The 21,396-nt window shown below is 39.8% G+C and overlaps 1 protein-coding gene across 3 annotated transcripts in view; it reads left to right on the plus strand.

Annotated features, from left to right (window-relative positions):
- The window catches only part of col22a1 (collagen, type XXII, alpha 1), a 96,867-nt gene that overhangs the window by 35,367 nt on the left and 40,104 nt on the right, over positions 1-21,396 (plus strand). For all 3 annotated transcript variants that reach the window (XM_039821014.1, XM_039821015.1, XM_039821016.1), the window contains 15 exons: positions 284-319; positions 2,248-2,277; positions 4,064-4,117; positions 4,261-4,314; positions 11,322-11,375; positions 12,861-12,914; positions 13,004-13,057; positions 13,408-13,461; positions 14,441-14,494; positions 14,638-14,682; positions 15,196-15,258; positions 16,166-16,219; positions 16,408-16,449; positions 20,208-20,240; positions 20,823-20,876. In XM_039821014.1, coding sequence (XP_039676948.1) covers positions 284-319; positions 2,248-2,277; positions 4,064-4,117; positions 4,261-4,314; positions 11,322-11,375; positions 12,861-12,914; positions 13,004-13,057; positions 13,408-13,461; positions 14,441-14,494; positions 14,638-14,682; positions 15,196-15,258; positions 16,166-16,219; positions 16,408-16,449; positions 20,208-20,240; positions 20,823-20,876 — 735 coding nt within the window. The remainder of the gene's footprint in view (positions 1-283; positions 320-2,247; positions 2,278-4,063; positions 4,118-4,260; positions 4,315-11,321; positions 11,376-12,860; positions 12,915-13,003; positions 13,058-13,407; positions 13,462-14,440; positions 14,495-14,637; positions 14,683-15,195; positions 15,259-16,165; positions 16,220-16,407; positions 16,450-20,207; positions 20,241-20,822; positions 20,877-21,396) is intronic.

Genomic DNA, 21,396 nt, shown 5'->3' on the forward strand with positions numbered 1-21,396 from the left:
ATAAAATGCTGTGTTCATTTGTCTGTCTGTAATTACTGACTTTGATGAGTCTTCCAGTGGTGCACACATGCTTATACCACACCCATAAGCACAATATATTCCCATCGTACTTTTACCCACAAGTTTCACTTTCCTTTGGGCCTACAATAAGTACACACGTGTCATCTTCTAAATGATGGTTGTTGCCGTGTCATTACCGTATTGCCCTAGGTGCTTCACCCTGAAAGTCTCTTGATTCTAATGACAGGTTTTTTTTTTTGTTGTTGTGTGAACTACGTCACAGGGGGAGAGAGGCCTTCCCGGATTACCTGGGGATGTGGTGAGTACCAAAAATAGACCAAAAGGGTAAAGAATTACAGGCTGGTTTAGCGATGAAGAACATCAACTTCAACTTTATTGATATCGTCCCCCAGGGGCAATTTGTGGTGTAGCAAAGGCATACATGTAAAGCAGACAGCCAACCGTTGGCAGAAAAGGCAGTTGGACTGATCAGTCTCCCCGAGTTTGTCAAAAAAATGCCTCGGAACACACCGAAGAGATGAGACCTAATACGTCTCCATAACAGCAGGCGGCGCTACTCTGTATTGTCGCCCAAAAAATGAAACCGGCAGCTGATTAGACGAATGCATCACGTGGGTCTGTTTTCTCCGGAAATTCGAAGACAGACTGTCATGGCGGCTTGTTCAGAATACGATCTCATATTGCACTAAAATAATTCACCGAAACGTGTTTCTGAAAACATTTTAAGCGAGAATTAGGCCGTGCAGTTGCTGAATCTATCTTCATTTCAGATCGACAAAGGTCAGTTTAAAAGATTTTCGTCAGATTTTGAGAGACTGTAGTCACGCTCATTCCGCTCCCCGTTTCCGGGTTCTCTACCAATCAGATGGGTCATTTGAGTCTGACTGCCGGCAGTGCCCGCTCCACCAATTATACATGTCAAATCGGCCAAAATGAAGGCCGACGGCCCCTCGGACGGATGACGGCACGGAATACACCGAACAGACTCAAGTCACTGACCTTGCCAGACTCTGTGTGTCCGGGCCTTAAGACAATCAGACACACTGCACAACAAAAGACAACAAAAGGAAATCCACATTGAGTGGAGCACTACACTATGGATGACATAAATCACATAATTGAAAGTGGTGAAGGTCCTATAATCCATCATTAAGGTGGCAGTAATTCCATCATAAAGTGCTAGTGCAATAACATCCAGATAAATTAATAAAGACCTAAAAAAAACATCATCAATCAGTGATACAAATCTGAGCAAGTACCATCACAAGGCAAGGCAAGGCAAGGCAGTTTTATTTGTATAGCACATTTCAGCAACAAGGCAATTCAAAGTGCTTTACATGAAACATTAAAAACAGTTAAACAATTAAAAACAATGTCAAAGCATTAAATCACAAATAAAACTACAAACAATCCCTAATGCCCTCTATACACACACACTAAGAAATACCACAGAAATTAAAAGTCCAACCAATAAATAGCAACTAGAATGGCCTTTTCTACAATGTCATTACCATCATCATCGTCACCATTCGACATGCAGAACGTAATGGCGTGATGTAGTAAGAAGGATGAGCACTTAAAAAAGCAACAATAAAAACACCAAATAAACAATCTATGATTAAAGTTTAATTGTGCATTTCATCTATGATACATTGTAACGATTATTACTTCAAACTAAGCAGGCAATCATGGACAAGATTGACCTGCTGATGTTGGTCTGTAACTGGAAGCACATATCTTGAGTGGGGGAGGGGGGGCAGGCTCTGATCTCCACACAGAAGAAGCTAAACAATTAGTCTACTAACTGATTATCTGATTGACAATAAGCTCTTGCAAACGATTAATCATTTAAGTCATTTTCAAGCAAAAAAGACTACAATAGGATGCCATTATATATGTATCATATATATGCTTTGGGTTTCGGACTTTTGGTCGGATAAAACAACCAATTTCACATTGGGCTGAAAAAGGAATGGTCCTTTTTTTAAACTATTTTTTAAAATATTTTATAGATAAAATCATTTATCAAACAATTATGAGCAGATTTATTGATAATGAAGCCATAGAGGCTTTTCTTGTTGTGGGATACGGGTAGCCAGTTCTATTGTCCATGGCCTCGTTTCTTCACAATAATTAATCCAAGGAATCACAATGACTGTGAATGATTTGACTAGCTCAAAAACAAACATCATTTGACTATTTATTCATCTTTTCTTTTAATTTCAGCATCACAAAGAAGGCTTACAGGGTGAAAAGGTGAGTCATTGTTCCATAATGAGATAGTTTATCATGTTCATTGACCCGAAAGTCATGATTTTAAAGGCTACCTCATAGTATTAATTATAAAATAATTATAGAGTAACAGATTATGGGGCGCCAGTCCTACTGCAAATGTTTTCTCAAAAGTCCTGAATCTTTTAGAGTTTTAAAATAACTTCATCTTTGTGTCATTTCTGCCCAGTCTCTCTGACTGGACCAGCAAATCAATGAAGCAATTGTTCTTTTACTGTGGAAATATCACCTTTTATTTTGTGAACTCTAATAAATATAGGTTTATGCCAAATTTGTACCCTTCCCTATGTTATGTAACTCAAAAATAGTAACAGCAGACAATCTTTGCGTCTTTTCAGGTGGGAGAAGTGAAAATTAGTCATCCTCTACATTTGTTATTTTCTGGTTTTAGAACGAAGTTAGTCGAACAATTTTCTTTTTGTTATATACATTTTATTTATGTATATTCCTTTAATCATTTTAATTAAATAATTAATTCGTTCAGTTTGAATGGGTTGCCAGGGACTATACAAATAAACATAATACCATTTCCATTGTACATACTCTAAAGCAGCAAACATTTTTAGGCAGAGGACCCCTAAGCTAAAAGAGAGACAGAGTAGGGACCCCCTGCTACATATACGGTATAAAATTAAGTTGCATTAAACTGGGCCGCATGATTGAATGGCTTAAGCTTAAAGTGATGGTTTCGAGTAATTTCACCCTAGGGCCCTTTGCACCATGACTTCGAGCCAAACAACCCCCCAGAAGCTTTTTTCACCTGGGTCGAACATTGGGAGAGTTAGCGTTATCAGCTGAATAGCTTAGTGCAGGCGCTAATGGATACCCCACTAATAATGCCCAAAATGATACCAAACTTCTACAGTAGTACACATAGTTTATGTACTCATAAAACGATGGATTGGAAAGTTTGTAAGTGCACCAGGAGTTTATTTATATAACACTTGCCTGCTGGCTTCTGCTCTCTGCTTCTACCGGAAGTAAGACGAGTGCTTAGGGACGTCTACAAATTACAACACCAACAAAAATATTTATTAATTTAACTTTTTAAAGTAAGTGCTGTAGTACAACTAGCAGGAGACAAGTTATAATTGAGGTACGTTTGGAGACACTACTTTATTTAATCATTAAATTAATAAATATTTAAATAAACTCCTGGTGTACTTACAAACTTTCCAATCCATCGTTTTATGAGTGCATAACCTATTTGTACTAGTGTAGAAGTTTGGTATCATTTTGGGCATTATTAGTGGGGTAACTTACAAAATACACAGTTGGATTCATTAGCCCCTGCACTAAGCTATTCAGCTGATCACGCTAACTCTCCCAATGTTCGATCCAGGTGAAAAAAGCTTCTTTAGTGTGGCCGGGTTAGCTCAGTTGGTAGAGCAGGCGCACATATATAGAGGTGTATACCTCGACGCAGAAGGTCCAGGTTTCGAGTCCGACCTCAGACTATTTCCTGCATGTAATCCCCCTCTCTCTCCACATTTCATACTTATCTGTTCTTTCCATTAAAGGCTGAAATGCCCCCCAAAACATAATTTGGCGGCCCCCCTGCACTAACTCTGAGACCCCCCTAGTGGTCACGGACCCACTGTTGAATATCTCTGCTCTAAAGGATTTAGAGTTTTAAAGGATTTCAACAAAACCATGTAAACTGTAATCTCAAATAGTCATAGAAGTCCTTTTATGTACACCATTTGTAACGTGTGATGCATACAGTACTCATGTGTTTGACCTGTTTTAGGGAGATGCTGGACCGCCTGGACCTCCTGGGCCCGAGGGCCCCCCGGGGCCTCAAGTAAGGATTATGATTTATGACTTCCTCTTTCCTTCTGTTTATAGCTTTTCGTGTTTAGTTGTTGTGGAAAAGCCACCTGTTCAGCAGCTCATGAAAACACCAGTTGTGCTGTTTAAACGGTAGCTGAACATTTTATTCCTCAGGGTCCTCCCGGTCTGCAGGGTGAAACTGGGCAACCCGGAGAGTTTGGCCAGAGGGTAAGAATCTCATTTTGATGGAAGACTATCTGAACATGTTTTCTCCACATTTCTTCGTCACTTCAGTACTCAGACACTGTACTGTACCAAGGAGATGCTCAACAAAGTGCACAGTTGTTAAATACCTGCACACATGTAGTTCTCTCTCTGTTGTTTCTGGCTTTAGTTTGGTTTAGTGCGTTTGTTTCATAGAACATAAAAACTAATTACATCGAAGATACAGAAAAATACATGTGAGGGTGTGGTAGAAACCTCTAACGGCTTATATAAAAACCACAACCAAAGGACATACAATAACGTAGACGTACAAAATCCCAAATGCATTTGAAGTGTTTTTTAACCAAACCGGGACGGTTGACGTTTAAGAATGAGGTCTGAAAATGCTCCTGTGGGTCGTATTTTCAGTTTTGGAGGACTTGGAGGAAGCACATGACGCAATGTGTTTATTTTATTTACATGTAATCGAATACCGGATCTTTCGCTAACCTTAACCAAAAGGCTTTTGTGGTCTAAACTAGAGATGGTCCGATACCATTTTTTGCTTCCTGATACCGATTCCGATACCTGTACTTGCGTATCGGCCGATACCAAGTACCGATCCGATACCCGTGTGTGATATATTTTATTATGTTTTAACAACTGTATACTACTATCCCTGTATGGATGTGATATGATTTCTATTTTTGTTGTCGGTCTGGCTCAGGTTAAACTCTTTGTGAAACATGAACAATGAATGCCACAGAACTTTCTTTTATTATCCAGTTTGACAGTCAGTTATAATGGAAAAAGAACATATATAAAGTACTTTAACGTAGATTTTCTTTAGGGCTGTATTATGTGGTATCGGATCGGTGCATAAACTCCAGTACTTCCCGATACCGATACCAACGTTTTAGGCAGTATCGAAGCAGATACCGGACCATCTCTAGTCTAAACTCACATCATTAGCACAACAAGTATAGTATGTCATTTAAAGGAGACTGGTTTGCATCACGAGGGAAATTCTTTGTAATTACAAGAACTAGAAACTGGTTTTCCTGTAACAGATTTATTATCACAACTATGTTTTGTGATTAAAAGAAACCAAACTTTGGAATGTTTTAAATGACAAAACAATACTTGTGTGATCATGAGAGAACAGAAGAGAATTCAGTCCCACTGAGTTTTGATTAAAACGAGATTATTTTGCCTCCAGAGAAGCTCTGGTAGAACAGAACTCTAATCTGCAGTAATTGGAAGTTCATACTGTGTGTGCTCCCATACTTATCTAATTCCAATGGGAATATTTCGAATGAAGAAAACTAATATTTATTCCTCACGCTAATGTGAGCTGATACTGTGGCCGTTATCAGTGCTTGTAAAATTATATAAAGAAAGTGTCCCCTGTCTCTCATATTCTTTTCCCTCTGTGTAACTCCAGAACTAGCTGGTCCCATCACAGTGTAATTAAAACAGGCACAGTGGTTCTACATGATTTGTTCTTCCAAAACATTAACAAAGATAGTTACCTCCATTCCCCGTCTCCACTGGGAGCAATTAACTTCTCGGCAGCAATATGTTGGAATCAAATTGTGCAGCTGCTCAGTTGGGCAGCGGCGGAAAGGCAAACCTCCCTCTGGACATATACCAAAGACTTTTCTACCAGCAGAATACACTTTGTCCTAGGGATGTCACCAGACATGTCACTTCGGTACCAAGTCGGTACCAAAATTCTGAAAACTTGACGGCAGTGGTTTCCAACCTTTTTAGTCCGAGGCTACATTTACGTTGCTACGTTTTGGATAAAAAAAATAAATAAAATGTTCTTACGTTTACACCTCACATTCCCACTGCTCTGCTCCGGAGACATTTGAAAACACGTCAGATCCTGTTTTGGTTTGGAATCTGCGGGGTTGACTTGCAGTCTCAGCGGCTGCAAACGGAGACCTTTGACAACACCAACACTGGCGCCAACGTTTTGCCGCCTGATTGGTTCTTATTGGTCATGGCGTCTCGTACTCTGAGACTAAGCTACTACCATTTCCATGGCAACTACCAGCAACGGGCGGAGTATACAGTATATGCTGCCTCCGGTTTACCCCGGCATGGGCTTGCCCAGTACATGAGAATGTTGATGAGATATGCGGTTTGGGCGTGTTAGTTTAAAACAAAAATTTGTTCTCCTACTGGAGCTAGAAACACTGTCCACGGAGATCGATGTTGGCTCACAACTCCGCTTAAAAACCAAAACGTAGCAATGTAAATGTATGCTGAGGTACCCAAACAGCCCTGTCAGATGTACTCGCAGACCCCTTCATCAATTCCCAATGTTACCTTCCAAATAGATAACACTATTTATTATTTAAAAGTGGATATTGTTAATTTTGTCCATACAATTGAACTGTCAATATTAAGTTTGGCTTGGGGAGCAATCATATAACTACATGCCTTCTAGGCTACTACTGCTAAGATTGAAGCTGAATACTTGACCATTTATCCACTAACATTACTTTTAGCTAACTATTTCATTATATATATATATATTTTTTTTAAATCATAATTTCAATTACAGTAGTTGGATACAATCTTTCCATGTACCCCTTGGCAACCACAAAAGTACATCCAGGGGTACAAGTCCCGTATAGGTACAACCCAGTCTCACAGCAGTTCGTGAAATGTTCACGTAATTTAATCTATTGATTTGTGTACACGGACACGATTATTTCCTTTTTTTTTCGTGATGGTCAGCACGTTTTTTTTTTTTAAACTAATGTATTTCAATGGGAAGCATCTTTCGTGATCACAGCAGGATTCATTAAGAGTGTCTACGGTAGCGAGTAGTACGAAAGCCCGAAAATCCGCAAAGGAAGGTTGGATGGAGTGGTAGATGGGTAAAAACACCGGACTTTCACCCAGAACACCGGGGATCGTGTCTCACGTGTCATGTTTCATAAACCCAACCGTACCTTTGTTGTTCCACATGTCATGAAAAAGTAAGCCCACCCATGACCTTTTCCTGAACTTAAGGGGCCGTGTTCATTTCATGGAATTCTGTGAGATCAGGTTGTAAAAAACATGCTGACCATCACGAAAAAAAACGAGATAAACGTGTCCGTGTACACGAATCAATAGATTAAATTACGTGAACATTCCACAAGCTGCCGTGAGACTGGTACAGGGGAATGCAATCCTTCCGGACCTGCCAGGGGCAGTATCTACGCCTAACGTTACAAGTGTTCTAGTCTGATGCTGAACGCTGAAAAAGAAGAAGGAATAATAGCGTGTCATCCGTGTTATCGTAAAATACATAAAAACATGTTATAAAGGAGGATATGGGATTAAATTTTTTCTTCACCGAAAATCTCTGGTATCGTGACATCCATAGTTGACACTATATATTTTTTTGTATAATGTTCAAATGTTTAAATAAAGGAATTTGTGTATTATTGTTTTTACACACCGTGGTACCGACTTTGGCATTGAGCAGGATAATGTGTACTGTACTTTTGGTGGTATCAGCACCGACTACTAGATTTTTGGTATCGTGACACCCCTGACATGTCCTCAGCCAGACAAGCTGTATAGTTTAATATGACGATATTTAGATAATCTCCCACTGTGCAGCTTTGCTTTTATTTTGTAATATCGTTGGAGGTCCAGCTGGAGCATTTTACAGCCCTATGAGTTTACAGCCCCATGAATAAAAAAGAAATAAATAAAAAAATACAGATGGTGAGGAGCTTGGCCTATTTCCGCCAGGTTTTTGTCCAGTTATACCTCATCTGAAGATGCACAGGGAAAGAGAGAGAGCAGGGGAGAAAGTATTGTGAGAGCTGTGATAATAGGCTAGTCTCCGCCACTGCCACAGCTGATAGAGTTGGCTGTATGGTTGAGTTGGTATAGATTCAGCCACTCTCACCTACACTGCAGCAAAGCTCTCATCAGTCGTATGTGTCACGGCTTTTGAGGCCTGTCTATTCACTTCTATCCTTATTTATAGACAGCTGAGGGCAGCCTGAGCTGAATGGGAACTTAAAGGGATGCAGTGGACAGCACCAACAAACACACGAAGAAAGATAATTAAAGAGAAAGTGCCAGGATTTTACTTTTTGGAAAGTTTTTGAAGATAAAAATTCGCACATCCAACGTACGAATCCTGCATACTGCTCTTGCTGCAGCATCGCCATTTATTAAAGAAAAGAAACTATACGTCCCTTTTTGGAAAGTTGTTTTGAAATGTGACAGGAATGCAAGAGAAAAATAGCGTGACAAGCCAGACCCACATCAAGATGTTGGGTCTGGGAACTCACCATGGGCAGGGCTCAATCCGAGGGGCGGGATAAACGGATGTCTTTTAAATTCCCTCTGCACGCCATAGGATAGCGGTACAACCAACCAGAGCAACGCTAGTTGATAGATTCACATCTTCCTTTTTTAAGAATGACTTTAGTGCCGTTCTTTGTTCTTTTCTCAAAGAAAAGCTTAACTCCAAAGCCGATTCGATAGACCACTGTTTTCAAGTAGCAGGGAATTCACGCGGAACCATCACAACTCTGCCATTATGTTAAGCCCGCCCACCGACTCTATACACGATGTGATTGGCCTGGCTAGAGTTTTGTTTTTCCAGCTCGCAAGCCAACGGAGAGTTGCTAGACCCCCCCCCTGGCTGCAAATGACATTTGCTGCCGCTAGGGTGTGTCTAGATTTCTAGGATAAGAGAAAAACTTAGTATCCACAGACATAATTTCTTCTTTAAAGCTGTAGTGCGTAGTTTCTGTCTCCCCCATGAGGAATTCTAAGTAATGACAACAAAACTGTTGGCGCAGCCACATGATACAAGCCTTTTGTGACCGCCCCACCCACACCGCAGTTGCTAGTAGCCAAGGAGGACACGGAGGTTTAAAAAACCATGATGGACTCTTCAGAAGAGGTCATTATCTTCACTCGAGTTTCTGCATGGGAAAGTCACCGGATTCCACAATCTTCTGAACATAGTCATACTGAGAAATAGAGGGAGAGTTGTGTGGAGCTGATAGTCTTAATTAGCTTTGTAGCAACTCATTTAGCAATGGCTTGAATGTAACGGACGTTCATTAATATCAAAATGTTAAGCTTTGAAGTTTGTTGCCTATTTGAACTAGTGTGCTTAAAAAAATGAACGTTATTTCAGATTATTTAGGAGTCCATAGTTCATAGGGATTAAATGCTCAGTTATTCTGTGTCTGTCTGTCCATTTACTTTTAACAGGGTGAAGTCAGGTAAAATGGGACAAATAAGGTTTCACACCTTGGGCTCATGAGCAGCCAGTCACAGCATGTTATTGCATTGTTGCATTGTTGCTACATGTACTTTTGATTGGTCTGAGGTAACTAGGATTCAAAAAGTCACTGGCTCCAGACTGCGACCAAATGTTTTTTTTGTTGTGAGTAATTTTTAAAAACATTTTTTATTTCATGTTGAAAAGGAAGAGTGAGCGAGTTTGCCAGAGTTGGCCAATGTGCATGACGGATATCCGTTATCTTCCACTTTCTTCGTGATGTAATTTTAAACTCCGATGGATTTTTGAGGACTATGGTGAACTGCACTGCCCGAGACGATTGTGATTGGTTTAAAGAAATGCCAATAAACCAGAGCACGTTTAAGCAATATCTTTTTTTGTTTATGAGTGTAATGCAGCTAAAACAATACTGACACCAAATATGGTTTATTACCTGTTTGATTAATAATTAAAATATTTTTACAAAACACTTTTTATGGGAAAGGGTTTTTAATGGCAATCAAATGGATTTGGATAAAATGGGACCAAAAAAAAAAGCTTTCTTTTCTGGAGGGAATTCCAGCAAATTGTGGAAAAAAAGTGACTATGCTGTTGTGAACCACCCTGCCATATTAGAGATATTTGTCTTTAGTATTCACTTCAAAAATATTAAAGCTGATGCAGTGAGTCCATGTCAGCCACAATAGTCCGTCATTGTTAGACGCACATCATGAAATATAATTGCTCATCGATTGAATAAAATGTTCCGTGACATTTTACAAGTTTTTTTTATTGTGTTTTAAGGTCTAAAGTATTTTACTTGGCAACATATTATCTTTACAGAGATATAACAGAGATCCATACCAAGTTCTTAAAGTAACACTTAAAGAAGTAGTAGAATTTAGGTGGCAATCTACCAAAAGGTATACCAAGTTACATGACTTCCACCCATCTTTACAACATGATCATTTTAATGTTAAAATGGGTGTCAAGAAAGCTAAACTATGAATAATATTTTGAAATTGCCAAATTCTAGTGAAAAAAGCCTAAATCATAGTAAAATGATGTTGGGTTTAAAATACCGGAATGGGCCTAAGAAAATGAAACTATGTGAGTGAGGGTTTAAAACAAATGTTAAAGGAACACACCGACTTATTGGGACTTTGTCTTATTCCCCGTATCCCCCAGAGTTAGATAACTTAGTTAGTTGTAACTCTGTCTGACGCACCCACCGCTAGCCTAGCTTAGCACAGATGCTGGAAGTAACCGGCTCCAACTAGCCTACTGCTCCCAATAAGTGACTAAATAACGCCAACATTATCCTATTTACATGTGTATAGTCACAGCGTGTATAAATAACAAGGTCACATGAGACACAGCCATCTTCTAAATGTATACGTACTGGGAAATATATTCTCAGAAGGCAAAGCAACGCTACTCTCTGCTCCTTACCACGGGGCTTCTCAGGTGCTGCTAGCAAATCACTCCGCCCAAGTAGCAGAAGTAGCAGTGCTTCGCCTTTCTGAGAATATAGTTCCCAGTCTGTATACGGTTAGAAGACGGCTGTGTTGGTGACCTTGTTATTTGTAGATGCTCCACGTTATGGTGAATAAGCTAAAGTCCCAATAAGTCGGCGTGTTCCTTTAAACTCTCTTTGAGTTTCTAAACCTCCCAACATGGAAGCCATGAAACCTGTCTCCAGCGTCTACGGCCCTGGAAACTGCTCACCTTGTGCGTCGGATGTCTTTTTATTTTTTATGTTGTCTTTCAGGGAAAGAAAGGTGAAAGTGGACTGCCAGGAGTGGATGGCCTTCCCGGACCCCCTGTAAGAACAATTTCACTTTTCATGATGAGCAAAATGTACACGCATATTTGTAATACACGTGTTTACAATGACATCTCATTAATATCAGGTCTTGTTCTTGCACCTCAGTTGCTCAATATGTGATGTGATCCACAAAGCACAGAGTTCCTGCGCTCTCAGAGGTGTCTTCACTGTGTGTTTTAATAGAGGGGAAATAAACAGGCTAGATTAAAAACCAACATGTTATGCCAATTCATTTCCCAAACGGCTCCCTGAAGCAAAATAGAAACACACCTATCTTCAAGGGGTGTTCAAGGTTGAGCGAGCTATATCAACAGTGCTGTAGTACCCCCCTCTAGTGGCCGCTCGCCCGTACTAATGCACACTGTCTACTACAAAAGTACATGAATTGAATACAGTGCTTGGGGGGAATCTGAACATTTGTATCGAACATAATTGGCTAAAAAACAATGCAGGCATTAATGGGGCCACATGAAATCTTTTTTTGGTGATCTATAAAATAGATGATCATTATTGAATTATTTGTACACTGATAACAGTGATCTAAATACTGTCTATAGATGCTTTACAAAGTCTTTATTAACCATTAACAAGGTATTATAATCAGCAGATGCAACTTTATGATAGCCATTCAAATCATGTTCATTGACAGTTTATATATATATATATATTATTAACAATTTCTCAATCATAATTTACAAATACTTCACATCAACTGTTGTGATGTGAGCAACAATGAACTGTTAAAATAACATGAATTATAGCATAACTAATCATTAGTAAACATTATTAGTTATCTTTTTGTTGTTAGTTCACAGTAAAATAACTATTAACTTAAATTGGTCATATTCTGCTTTTCGGCTTTTTCCCTTTCCTTTATTGTGTTATACATCTTTTTTTGTGCATGTTATAGGTTTACAAAGTGAAAAAGCCCAAAGTCCCCCCCAAAGGGACTTACCATCTCCAACAGAAAACACTGTTCACCAACTGCTCCAAACAGCTCTATTGTAGTCCAGCCTTTACTTCAGAGACAAACGTGGTCACTTTGTAACACACGTTATAATGCTCGCCTAGCTGCTAGCATGGCACGCCCTCATACTCTGCTTCTGACTGGCTAGTAGTCCTTACCTAGCTACTGCGCATGTGCATCTCCGAACAAAGATTGAACAGAAGTGAGATGCCTCACTCTGTAGCTAAAACAGAGAGCTCAACACACAGGGTGAAAAGAGGAGCTGCAGCACTGTGCAGTTCAAGAAAAACATGGTGTTTTTTGAAAATTAAACCATGTAAACCTATTCTAATTTAACCTCTAAATATAATTATGAACCTGAAAATGAGCATAATATGAACACTTTAAGTTTAACAATATCAATTTACCATTTATTAGTGATGGTTATAATAAAGTGTTACCCAAATACATTGTTTTTTTATCCAAAAATATAGATACCTTCAAAAAAAACTGATGTTGTTGTATTTATTTTGCAGGGTCCTCAGGGTCCATCTGGGCCACCAGGAAACCCAGGACACACGGGACCTCCTGTAAGTGACCCGGCGCAGATCAGAACACAGTCATTCATAAATATGATCTGTTGTTTAAACACATTAATACTCATTCTCTCTTTATGAAGGGTCTACCTGGTGAGATTGGATTTTCGGGCAAACACGGAGAGCCTGGAAAGCCTGTGAGTTGGCCTTTTATTCCTCAAATAAAATAATTTGTTGATAGATAGATAGATAGATAGATAGATAGATAGATAGATACTTTATTCGTCCTGAGGGAAATTTTAGGCATCCAGTAGCTTAGACAACCATAATACAAGAAACACACATACTGTATATGTATGTCACATACATAAAATTCACTCACAGAAATTTAAAGATTTAACAATATGTGAAGTGATTACAAAGGTCTGGTATGGCCTGACCATGTGATGCAATGACCATGATAAGGTGATGGTACTTTGAGTCGTAGATGTTGTCGTTTCTCTGTTCACATCACCAAATGTCAACCTTTCATCGCTGATCTTTGCAGGGTCTTCCTGGTAAAGACGGTCTGGATGGACTTCCTGGAAATGACGGTGCCGTGGTCAGTATGACCTTTAGAATAATGTTTTTTTTTGTTTTCTATTTGTTTTCTTTTTTTTTTGCCTTCCGTGTTCAAAGTGACGAAACTTTCTCTGACACTTTAAAGCGGCACCAAACAACAAATGTGTATGAACAATGGCTCAAATGACCATGTGTATTGAAAAGACGTCACTTATAGGGACAAAACCACGGCGAATTATCACCCAAATCTGCAGTTCTTCTCAGCTCTGTGGAGCTTCTTTTTTTTTTTTTCAAAGATTATTTATTGGGGCATTTTAGGCCTTTATTTTTATAGGACAGCTGAAGTCATGAAAGGGGGAAAGACATGCAGCAAAGGGCCGCAGGTCGGAGTCGAACCCGCAGTCGCTGCGTCGAGGAGTAAACCTCTAGATATGGGTGTGTGCTCTACCAGGTGAGCCACCCAGGTGCCCTATGGCGCGATTTAGTGTCTTTCAGCTCATTGTTTTGGTTTTAGCCAGTGTCAGAAATGAAGTGGCGGGAAAAGGCCAAAAAAAACATGATGGAGGGGCAAAAACTGCCCACAACATTTTGAATTAATATTTTTTATTATATTTACCAGTTTAGGCCAATATCCTAATACTACATTATTTTCATTTCATTTTTTGTATTCAATTCATTTAATATCCATTTACATCTCTAACTACACTTAGTTAGAGATTAACCCCCTGATGATTATACCTACGAATTCAACCAATTTACGTTAAACATTACAGTCCACATAAATGGCAAACATTAGACATATTAGAGAATGAGTCAAACTTACACTAATATGGGTCTATGAATCTAAGCTTATGCTGATGACCTCCTTAACATAGTACCCAGAAAAAACTCAAAATCTCCATCTGCATAGCATTCTACAAATATGTTGCTCCAAGGTGTTTTTTTTATTGCCTTTTTTTAAACATTGATCTCTGTGTTAACTCAGTCAATAACAGTGGATAAATGGTGTGTCTCTGCAGGGGCCCAGGGGAGAGCGCGGAGCAGATGGCTTTGCCGGCAAGCCCGGGCCTAAGGTAACTCCGACTTCATCGTACATACCAAGAAACACGCTGGACATGACTGAGAACATATGCAGGTTATGAGATATCATGTGTGATTTTTTTTCTTCATATGCAAATCTGACTGAATGGCCCGCGTGCGTGTGTCTTCTCCCCAGGGTGACGAAGGGCCTCCCGGACCAAGAGGACCTCCAGGGGAGAGAGTGAGTTCACAGCTGTTGACTGTTTTTTTTCACTTTGGGGTTATTTTGTGAGATAATGAAACATCAAGTCAAGTCAACTTTATTGTCAATTCTGCAATATGTGCAATTGAAAATAGGTTTCTCTCCGACCCGTACAACATGTATAATATAAAATATAAGAAATATAGACAAATAGAGATAAAATAGATAGGTAAGATATACAATTAAAAAAAGGTAAGTAATATGTACAATACAGTAATAACTTCTAAAAAGTGCAAGTGTAAGGCAAAACCAAACAGTATAGAAAACTAAAGATGCAATGTTAATAGAAGAGTTCCTGAGTGTCTTCTTTTATGAAGTGGCCGGTGCTGATCCTGATGGGGGGGGTGTTCAAAGTCTAAAGTTCTTGGGGGCAGAGGGGAGGGTTGGGAGGGGGGGGTTGACCCCTTCCTGACAGCCTGGGGAATGAAGCTATTTGCCAGTCATGGTTCCTCATGTCCTCATGTATGGTTTGTTTTTGTGTTTTTTTTACAGGGAGAATCTGGTTCCCCTGGGCAACAAGGTGGTGTTGGAGTACGAGGAGACAGGGGTATTCCGGTAGGTGTGACTATGCTTTATTTTCAGTCAAGCATCACCAGAGTGTAGACCCCCCCAAGAGGGTCCCATGTTGTTGGTTTAAGTACTGAATTGGGTAACATCTACAAATGTGCATAGGGAGACATGTTCTCTTATATAATCATGCAACAGAAAGAATGTCTGGTAAAATAATCATCGGTAAATTTTTGCGAAGAAACCATTCTCACATCCGACAATTTTTCAGTGCAGGTGCGTTGCGAAATATCACTTTCTTTGGAAAAAATAAGGAAAATCCCGCACTCTGCCTTTGCTATTGCATCGCCATTTATTAACGAGAACTAACGTTTGGGTCCCTCTGGACTTTCTCGAGAATATCTTTCAACAATTAGCACAAGTCTGCCCCTCCCATTTCTGTGTCCCCAGGTGTGGAACAGTTGAAAACCACTTATCAATGGGAGTGTCTCAATGAATTTGTGCAAAGTTTCACATTCATGCAAGCAAAACATATCTTAATTAATTTGCAATACCGCGTATATCAATCTATTTCAGGAATACATGGTGAGACTCCACAATTTCAACTTGTTGCCACTTAGCCTATACAAATATTGATGTGCACGTTTCCTACATGAGTCCAAATACATATAGTGTATCCATTCCGTATCCATTGCAATAATACACATCCATTTCCTTTCTACATATCCATTTCAATCACAAGTTTTCCAAAATAATCTGTGAAATGAATTGTTCGTAATTTGGCTGGGTAGCCTTCTGGGACACCCTCAAGGGCCTTCACTTGGAGACCCACTGCTCTTGACTTCCTACTTCCCAATTAAAAAAAGTTCCCATTTGCCTGCATTAAAGTGCAGATAGGGTCCCTTTCCTGTAGAAATGTGCTACATTACATTTCGATTTTGGGCTTCTCTTTCAGGGAGAAAGAGGACAGGATGGACCCGTCGGGCCAAAGGGTGACAAGGGCGACAAGGTAAATGAGAACTAACCAGTTTAATTTGCTGTACAAGGTCCAATTAAATGTCAAGCCAAAAACAAAGGAGCTGTGTGGCTGTGTATGGCACGGTGTTACAGAGGCCTCAGTAATGGTCGCCCTGCAGCATTAGCTGTAATAAGGTAATTACTATGCAGACAGTGTGAACTTATTGTCTCTTGCCTCAGGGTGAAGTGGGAGCTCGGGGCCTACCTGGCATTCCAGGAAATGTAAGTCACATTTGTTTTCTAGTGTGCATGTTAAAGGTGGAATATGTAGCGACTAAGCTTTACTGTTCGCAAACACGCAAGCTTATGTTCGAAACGGTCCACTATCACGGAAATAGTGCACTATATAGTGTGGTCGCCATTTTGTAATGCGACGCGGCCATGTTTTCCCGGAAGAGAAGAAGAAGCAGAAGTCACCGCGAAAACTGAAGAGGGAAAATGGAGCGGGCTTTCGCTTCTAAATTCTTCTAGAAATATAACATGCAGCATACAACGTTTTGAGTGCTGTGTTTGTTTCAGGGACGTATTAGAAGTACTTTAGTTTCGGTTCGTTGACGTGACGCTGGGCGCGCCCGCCTCCGTCACACAAACGACGGGCGCGTCTCCTCACGCAAGTCACTCAACAATGTGTTTTCAGTGAATGTCCGAAATCTCGTTTGGTCGTTCCCTAAATAGTTCACTATTTAATAAACACTATATAGGGAACAGTGAGCGAGTGAATGAGGGAGCGGTTTCAAACACAGTCACTGTTCAATGTTGAGAGAGAGAGTATATATGTGTATATATGTATGTGTGTATGTATGTGTGTATGTATGTGTGTATGTATGTATATGTGTGTATATATATATATATATATATATATATATATATATATATATATATATATATATATATATATATATATATGTATATATATATGTATGTATATGTATACCCTTTGAGGGACATGCATAGAATATGTTTAGTACCTGCATTTATATCATAATTATCCTGTTTACTTGTATTATTATATCAGATGTATTTACTCCTTGTTGTTTAAATACCGTAGGCCTATTTCCTCAAAAAAAAGCCGGGGCCTTTATTTACCTGAACTGCAGAAGAGACCAGGCTTGTATTTGAAGCAGGCTTTTATTAGAGGCAGGCCTTTATTTCTAATTCCATCTGTTTGATAAGTATAATTATTTTAAATAAACTGTTTTAAATGAAAAACCATAGCGTTCACATTTGCAAAAATATCACCATATACATCAACAGCCAGAAGGGCAACAAAGCAATTTGGGTCAGAATGAATCAAACACCACCATTGTGTCAGTTTGAACCCTGTAAATGTACCGGAATTTATTTCAAATATAGGTACTACAGTATTACTGGTAGATTACAATAAGAGCATACAGTAGCCCCAGTATCTGATTAACGTTACAGATGGTAGCTAGCTACCGGTAGCTTTGTTTCTAGCTCCAGGCTAACTTGTTTCCTCCCACCTCCAGCTAGCTAGCCGTGCTCTGCTCTTGTCGGCTGATCTTGTCAGCTCATCCTTTTGTTTCTTCCAGTATCGGATTCTCCTGTGGTCAATGTCGAAACGTCCCGCAGCTTTTTCACCCGAGTTTTCCTCAATGGTTTTCCTCCGCATTAAAACTCTTTTCGTTTTGTTGTTGAAAAGTCCGTCATTAGCACCAGAGTCCGTTTTTCTCTGCTAGCACTAAATGAGCCCTGTGTTACATCCAATGTAGCTACTGCCATCTACTGGCACCTGTACGTTACTGCACACTACACTTGGCTGAGTTACACATACAGCCGCATAGGACAATAATCTAGAAAAACAAAGTGCGGAAAAAAGCATGAATATATTGTTGAATCTGTTAAATTAAATTTGTAGAAATGTACAATGAACTTGAATTTTATTTTGACTTAATATTATATGAAAGGCATTTAGGAGATTATCCACACTATTTTTTCCCCGGCCTTAATTTGTGACCGGCCTTTATTTGTCCGTGTTGACCACGCCCGGCTTTTAATTGACTCCCGGTTTTTATTTGAGGAAATACGGTATGTATGTTTGTTCTTATGCTTTGGCAACACAGATGTATTTTTTTTGTCATGCCAATAAAGCAACATGAAATTGAAATTGAAATTGAAATTGAAATTGAAATTGAGAGAGAGAGAGAAAGAGAGAGAGAGAGAGAGAGAGTGCAGCGGTGGTCTAGTGAATGAAGAGAGGGAGCCCCGTACAAAACAGTAATCAGAGGAATATTGGACTCTTTCAGGGCTGCAACTAACGATTATTTTCATTATCGAATAATTTTCTCAATTAATCCATTAGTTGTTTGGTCTATAAAATGTCGGAAAATTGAGACACACGTTAATCAGTGCTTTCCAAATCCCAAGATAACGTCCTGAAAGGTCTTGTTTAGACCACAACTCAAAGAAATTCAGTATACTGTCACAGAGGAAACTAGGAGGAAACTAGAAAATATTCACATTTAAGAACTTTCAATCAGATACATTTGACTTTTGTTTTCATAAAAAATGATTGAAACCGATTAATCTATTATGAAAATAGTTGGCGATTAATTGATTGGTTTACAACTAATCGATCGATCATTGCAGCTCTAGACTCTTTTGCCATTGTTTCACGGCAGATGTGTCCTGAAGCACAGATAAACCCACCCACACCTCCGCGGGAATGAGACACATTGTCCGATTATTAGTGAATGCAGTAGCCTGGTCCTACCAGACTCTGGTCCATTAGTCTGGTCCTACCAGACTCTGGTACATTAGCCTGGTCCTACCAGACTCTGGTCCATTAGTCTGGTCCTACCAGACTCTGGTACATTAGCCTGGTCCTACCAGACTCTGGTCCATTAGTCTGGTCCTACCAGACTCTGGTCCATTAGCCTGGTCCTACCAGACTCTGCTACATTAGTCTGGTCCTAACAGACTCTGGTCCATTAGCCTGGTCCTACCAGACTCTGGTACATTTCATTGGTCCAGAGAGTCTGGCCACTCTCCATTGACAAGCGTTAACTTCCTTGAAGGAGGGTACTCTGTTGAAGTTTAAAACTATTGGATCTGCCCAGAGCCACTCTGGTAGCCTGGCTCCGCCCTCCTAACGTACTGTCTGGTAAGACCGGGCTAACAAGAGGGGAGACGACAACAACTATCGGCTTAGCATCGCTATCGTTTGCCTTAGCCAACTCCTTTTCCAGCGAGCTGGAAAATCTAACATTTCCCGAACCCCATGGGGAGGAGGTCCACAACATCATGGCCACCAACACAACTCAGCAAATATTGTTCTTGCTCGGGCTTTAACTTCTGGATATTCGGCAGCGGTGCCACGACGGACCGCATCTTTCTCCGCCGCCATTAGGAACTAGCGCACAACCTGAACGTCATTGTTCTCAGCCACTCCCTCTGTTCGCTGATTGGCCCACCAAAAATTTGGTCAGAGAAAACCCAAGAATGCACCGCAAACCCAGATGGAGTGGTGAAGGAAAATGAAAATTGAGCGGATGTACGTAGGAGGGCAGAGCCAGGCTATGAATGAAGAGCTTCATCCTGTATTTTTCTTTGGTCCTTGTTCAGTTAGACTTGTGCATCTGTATGAGACGTGGAGGGGCAAAGTGGCGGTTGCGAATGAGAACACACTCTGCACGCTGTCATTGGCTGGGGGTTACACACCCACGTGGGGCCCAAAGGCTCTTTGTTGCCGCCCAGAAACGTCCCGCACACAGCAAAACAAAAATAAAACAGGATTCAGAGGGCAAATACAGACTTCACCAGACACTTGTAGTGGGTAAAAAGGGATGATTGAGAGGGATTACTTTGGTATTACTCTACACATTGTTTAAATAAGAAAACACTGCATATTATACCTTTAACATAGTCACAACCCTGCAATTGCATGAAATCAGTCATGTGTGTGACATATTATAGTAAGTCATGCTGTTAATTATTATCTACTGTCTGTTTTTTCTTCACAGGTGGCAAATGTCATCCCTGAGCCTGGTGAACCTGTGAGTAGGCTTATTGTATTACTTATTTTATTATGTAAATATTGTGATTGTTTTATGTGCTTTTTATGCAGCTAATGGGGATCCCAATAAAGGAATAGTCAACTATTCCTTTAAATTGACCTAAAAAGTCCCCCAGATGTCTTTTTAAAAATTCAAGAGATGACTTTCCAGTTTATAATTACAATTTGGGCACAAATGTTCTTTCTCTTCTCTACTAGCTGATGCACATCGTTTCAGGTCAGCCTGTAATGCAGTTAATTATATTTCTCACTGCCAATCGAGAAAGTGATTTCACAAAATGATCTTGAAAACATCATAAGCAGTGCAGAAATAGTGAAGGAACAAACTCCTTAAAATGAACACACAGACAGACACACACACACACACACACACCAAACTCTCTTATAAGATTATGGGAATTTGAGACTATTCTCTAGGCTATTTTTTTGTTTTTAGTTAATGCTTCATGGTTTTCTATGTGATCGTGTACGTGCGTACGTGTGGATCTTCTCTTCTTCCTCTTGTCTTCCTTTCCTTTTTGTTTTTCATTGACACTAACTGGATTGTTGTTCTGGCCTGTAGGGAATACCTGGAGAAAAGGGAGCGAAGGGGGATCAAGGGAGCCCAGGAGAGAAGGTGAGTTTTTTCCTCTCCGTTTTTTTTTAGCTGCCTTGTATTCTTCCTTTTTAACGCACTGCTCCCCGACCCCGGGGTCGCAAGGCTCTTCTTTTATTTTTAGGGGTCTAAAATGAAATTGTCATTTCTTCTAAAGTTTGGATTATTCTTTAAGAAATAAACCAAGAAAATAAATTACACACAGGATAAGGGCACGGTGAAGCCCTGAACACAAGCTCCATTCACAGAGCCTTCCCTGTAGAACATTAGAACAATAGCCAAGCATCAGGAAGAAGAAAACACTGAATTTGTCCAAAAAAAAAGTGTATTACGTCCGTATGGCTGTTTGTACAATATAGAGAATTGTATTAAAAGCTCCTAAAAATAACAGGGAAAGACTTCTGTGATGCAATATTCAGATAAAGTAATATGCTTAAAAATAATTCCTCCAAATCGCTCGTTTTACTGTACACAAACTACCTGCAGTTCTTGTGTTCACTATTTAGGGTTTATTGTACAATTTATGTTACAGGGCGGGATG

The sequence above is a fragment of the Perca fluviatilis genome, chromosome 13 (assembly GCF_010015445.1).
Source record: "Perca fluviatilis chromosome 13, GENO_Pfluv_1.0, whole genome shotgun sequence".
In the NCBI taxonomy this organism is placed as follows: domain Eukaryota; kingdom Metazoa; phylum Chordata; class Actinopteri; order Perciformes; family Percidae; genus Perca; species Perca fluviatilis.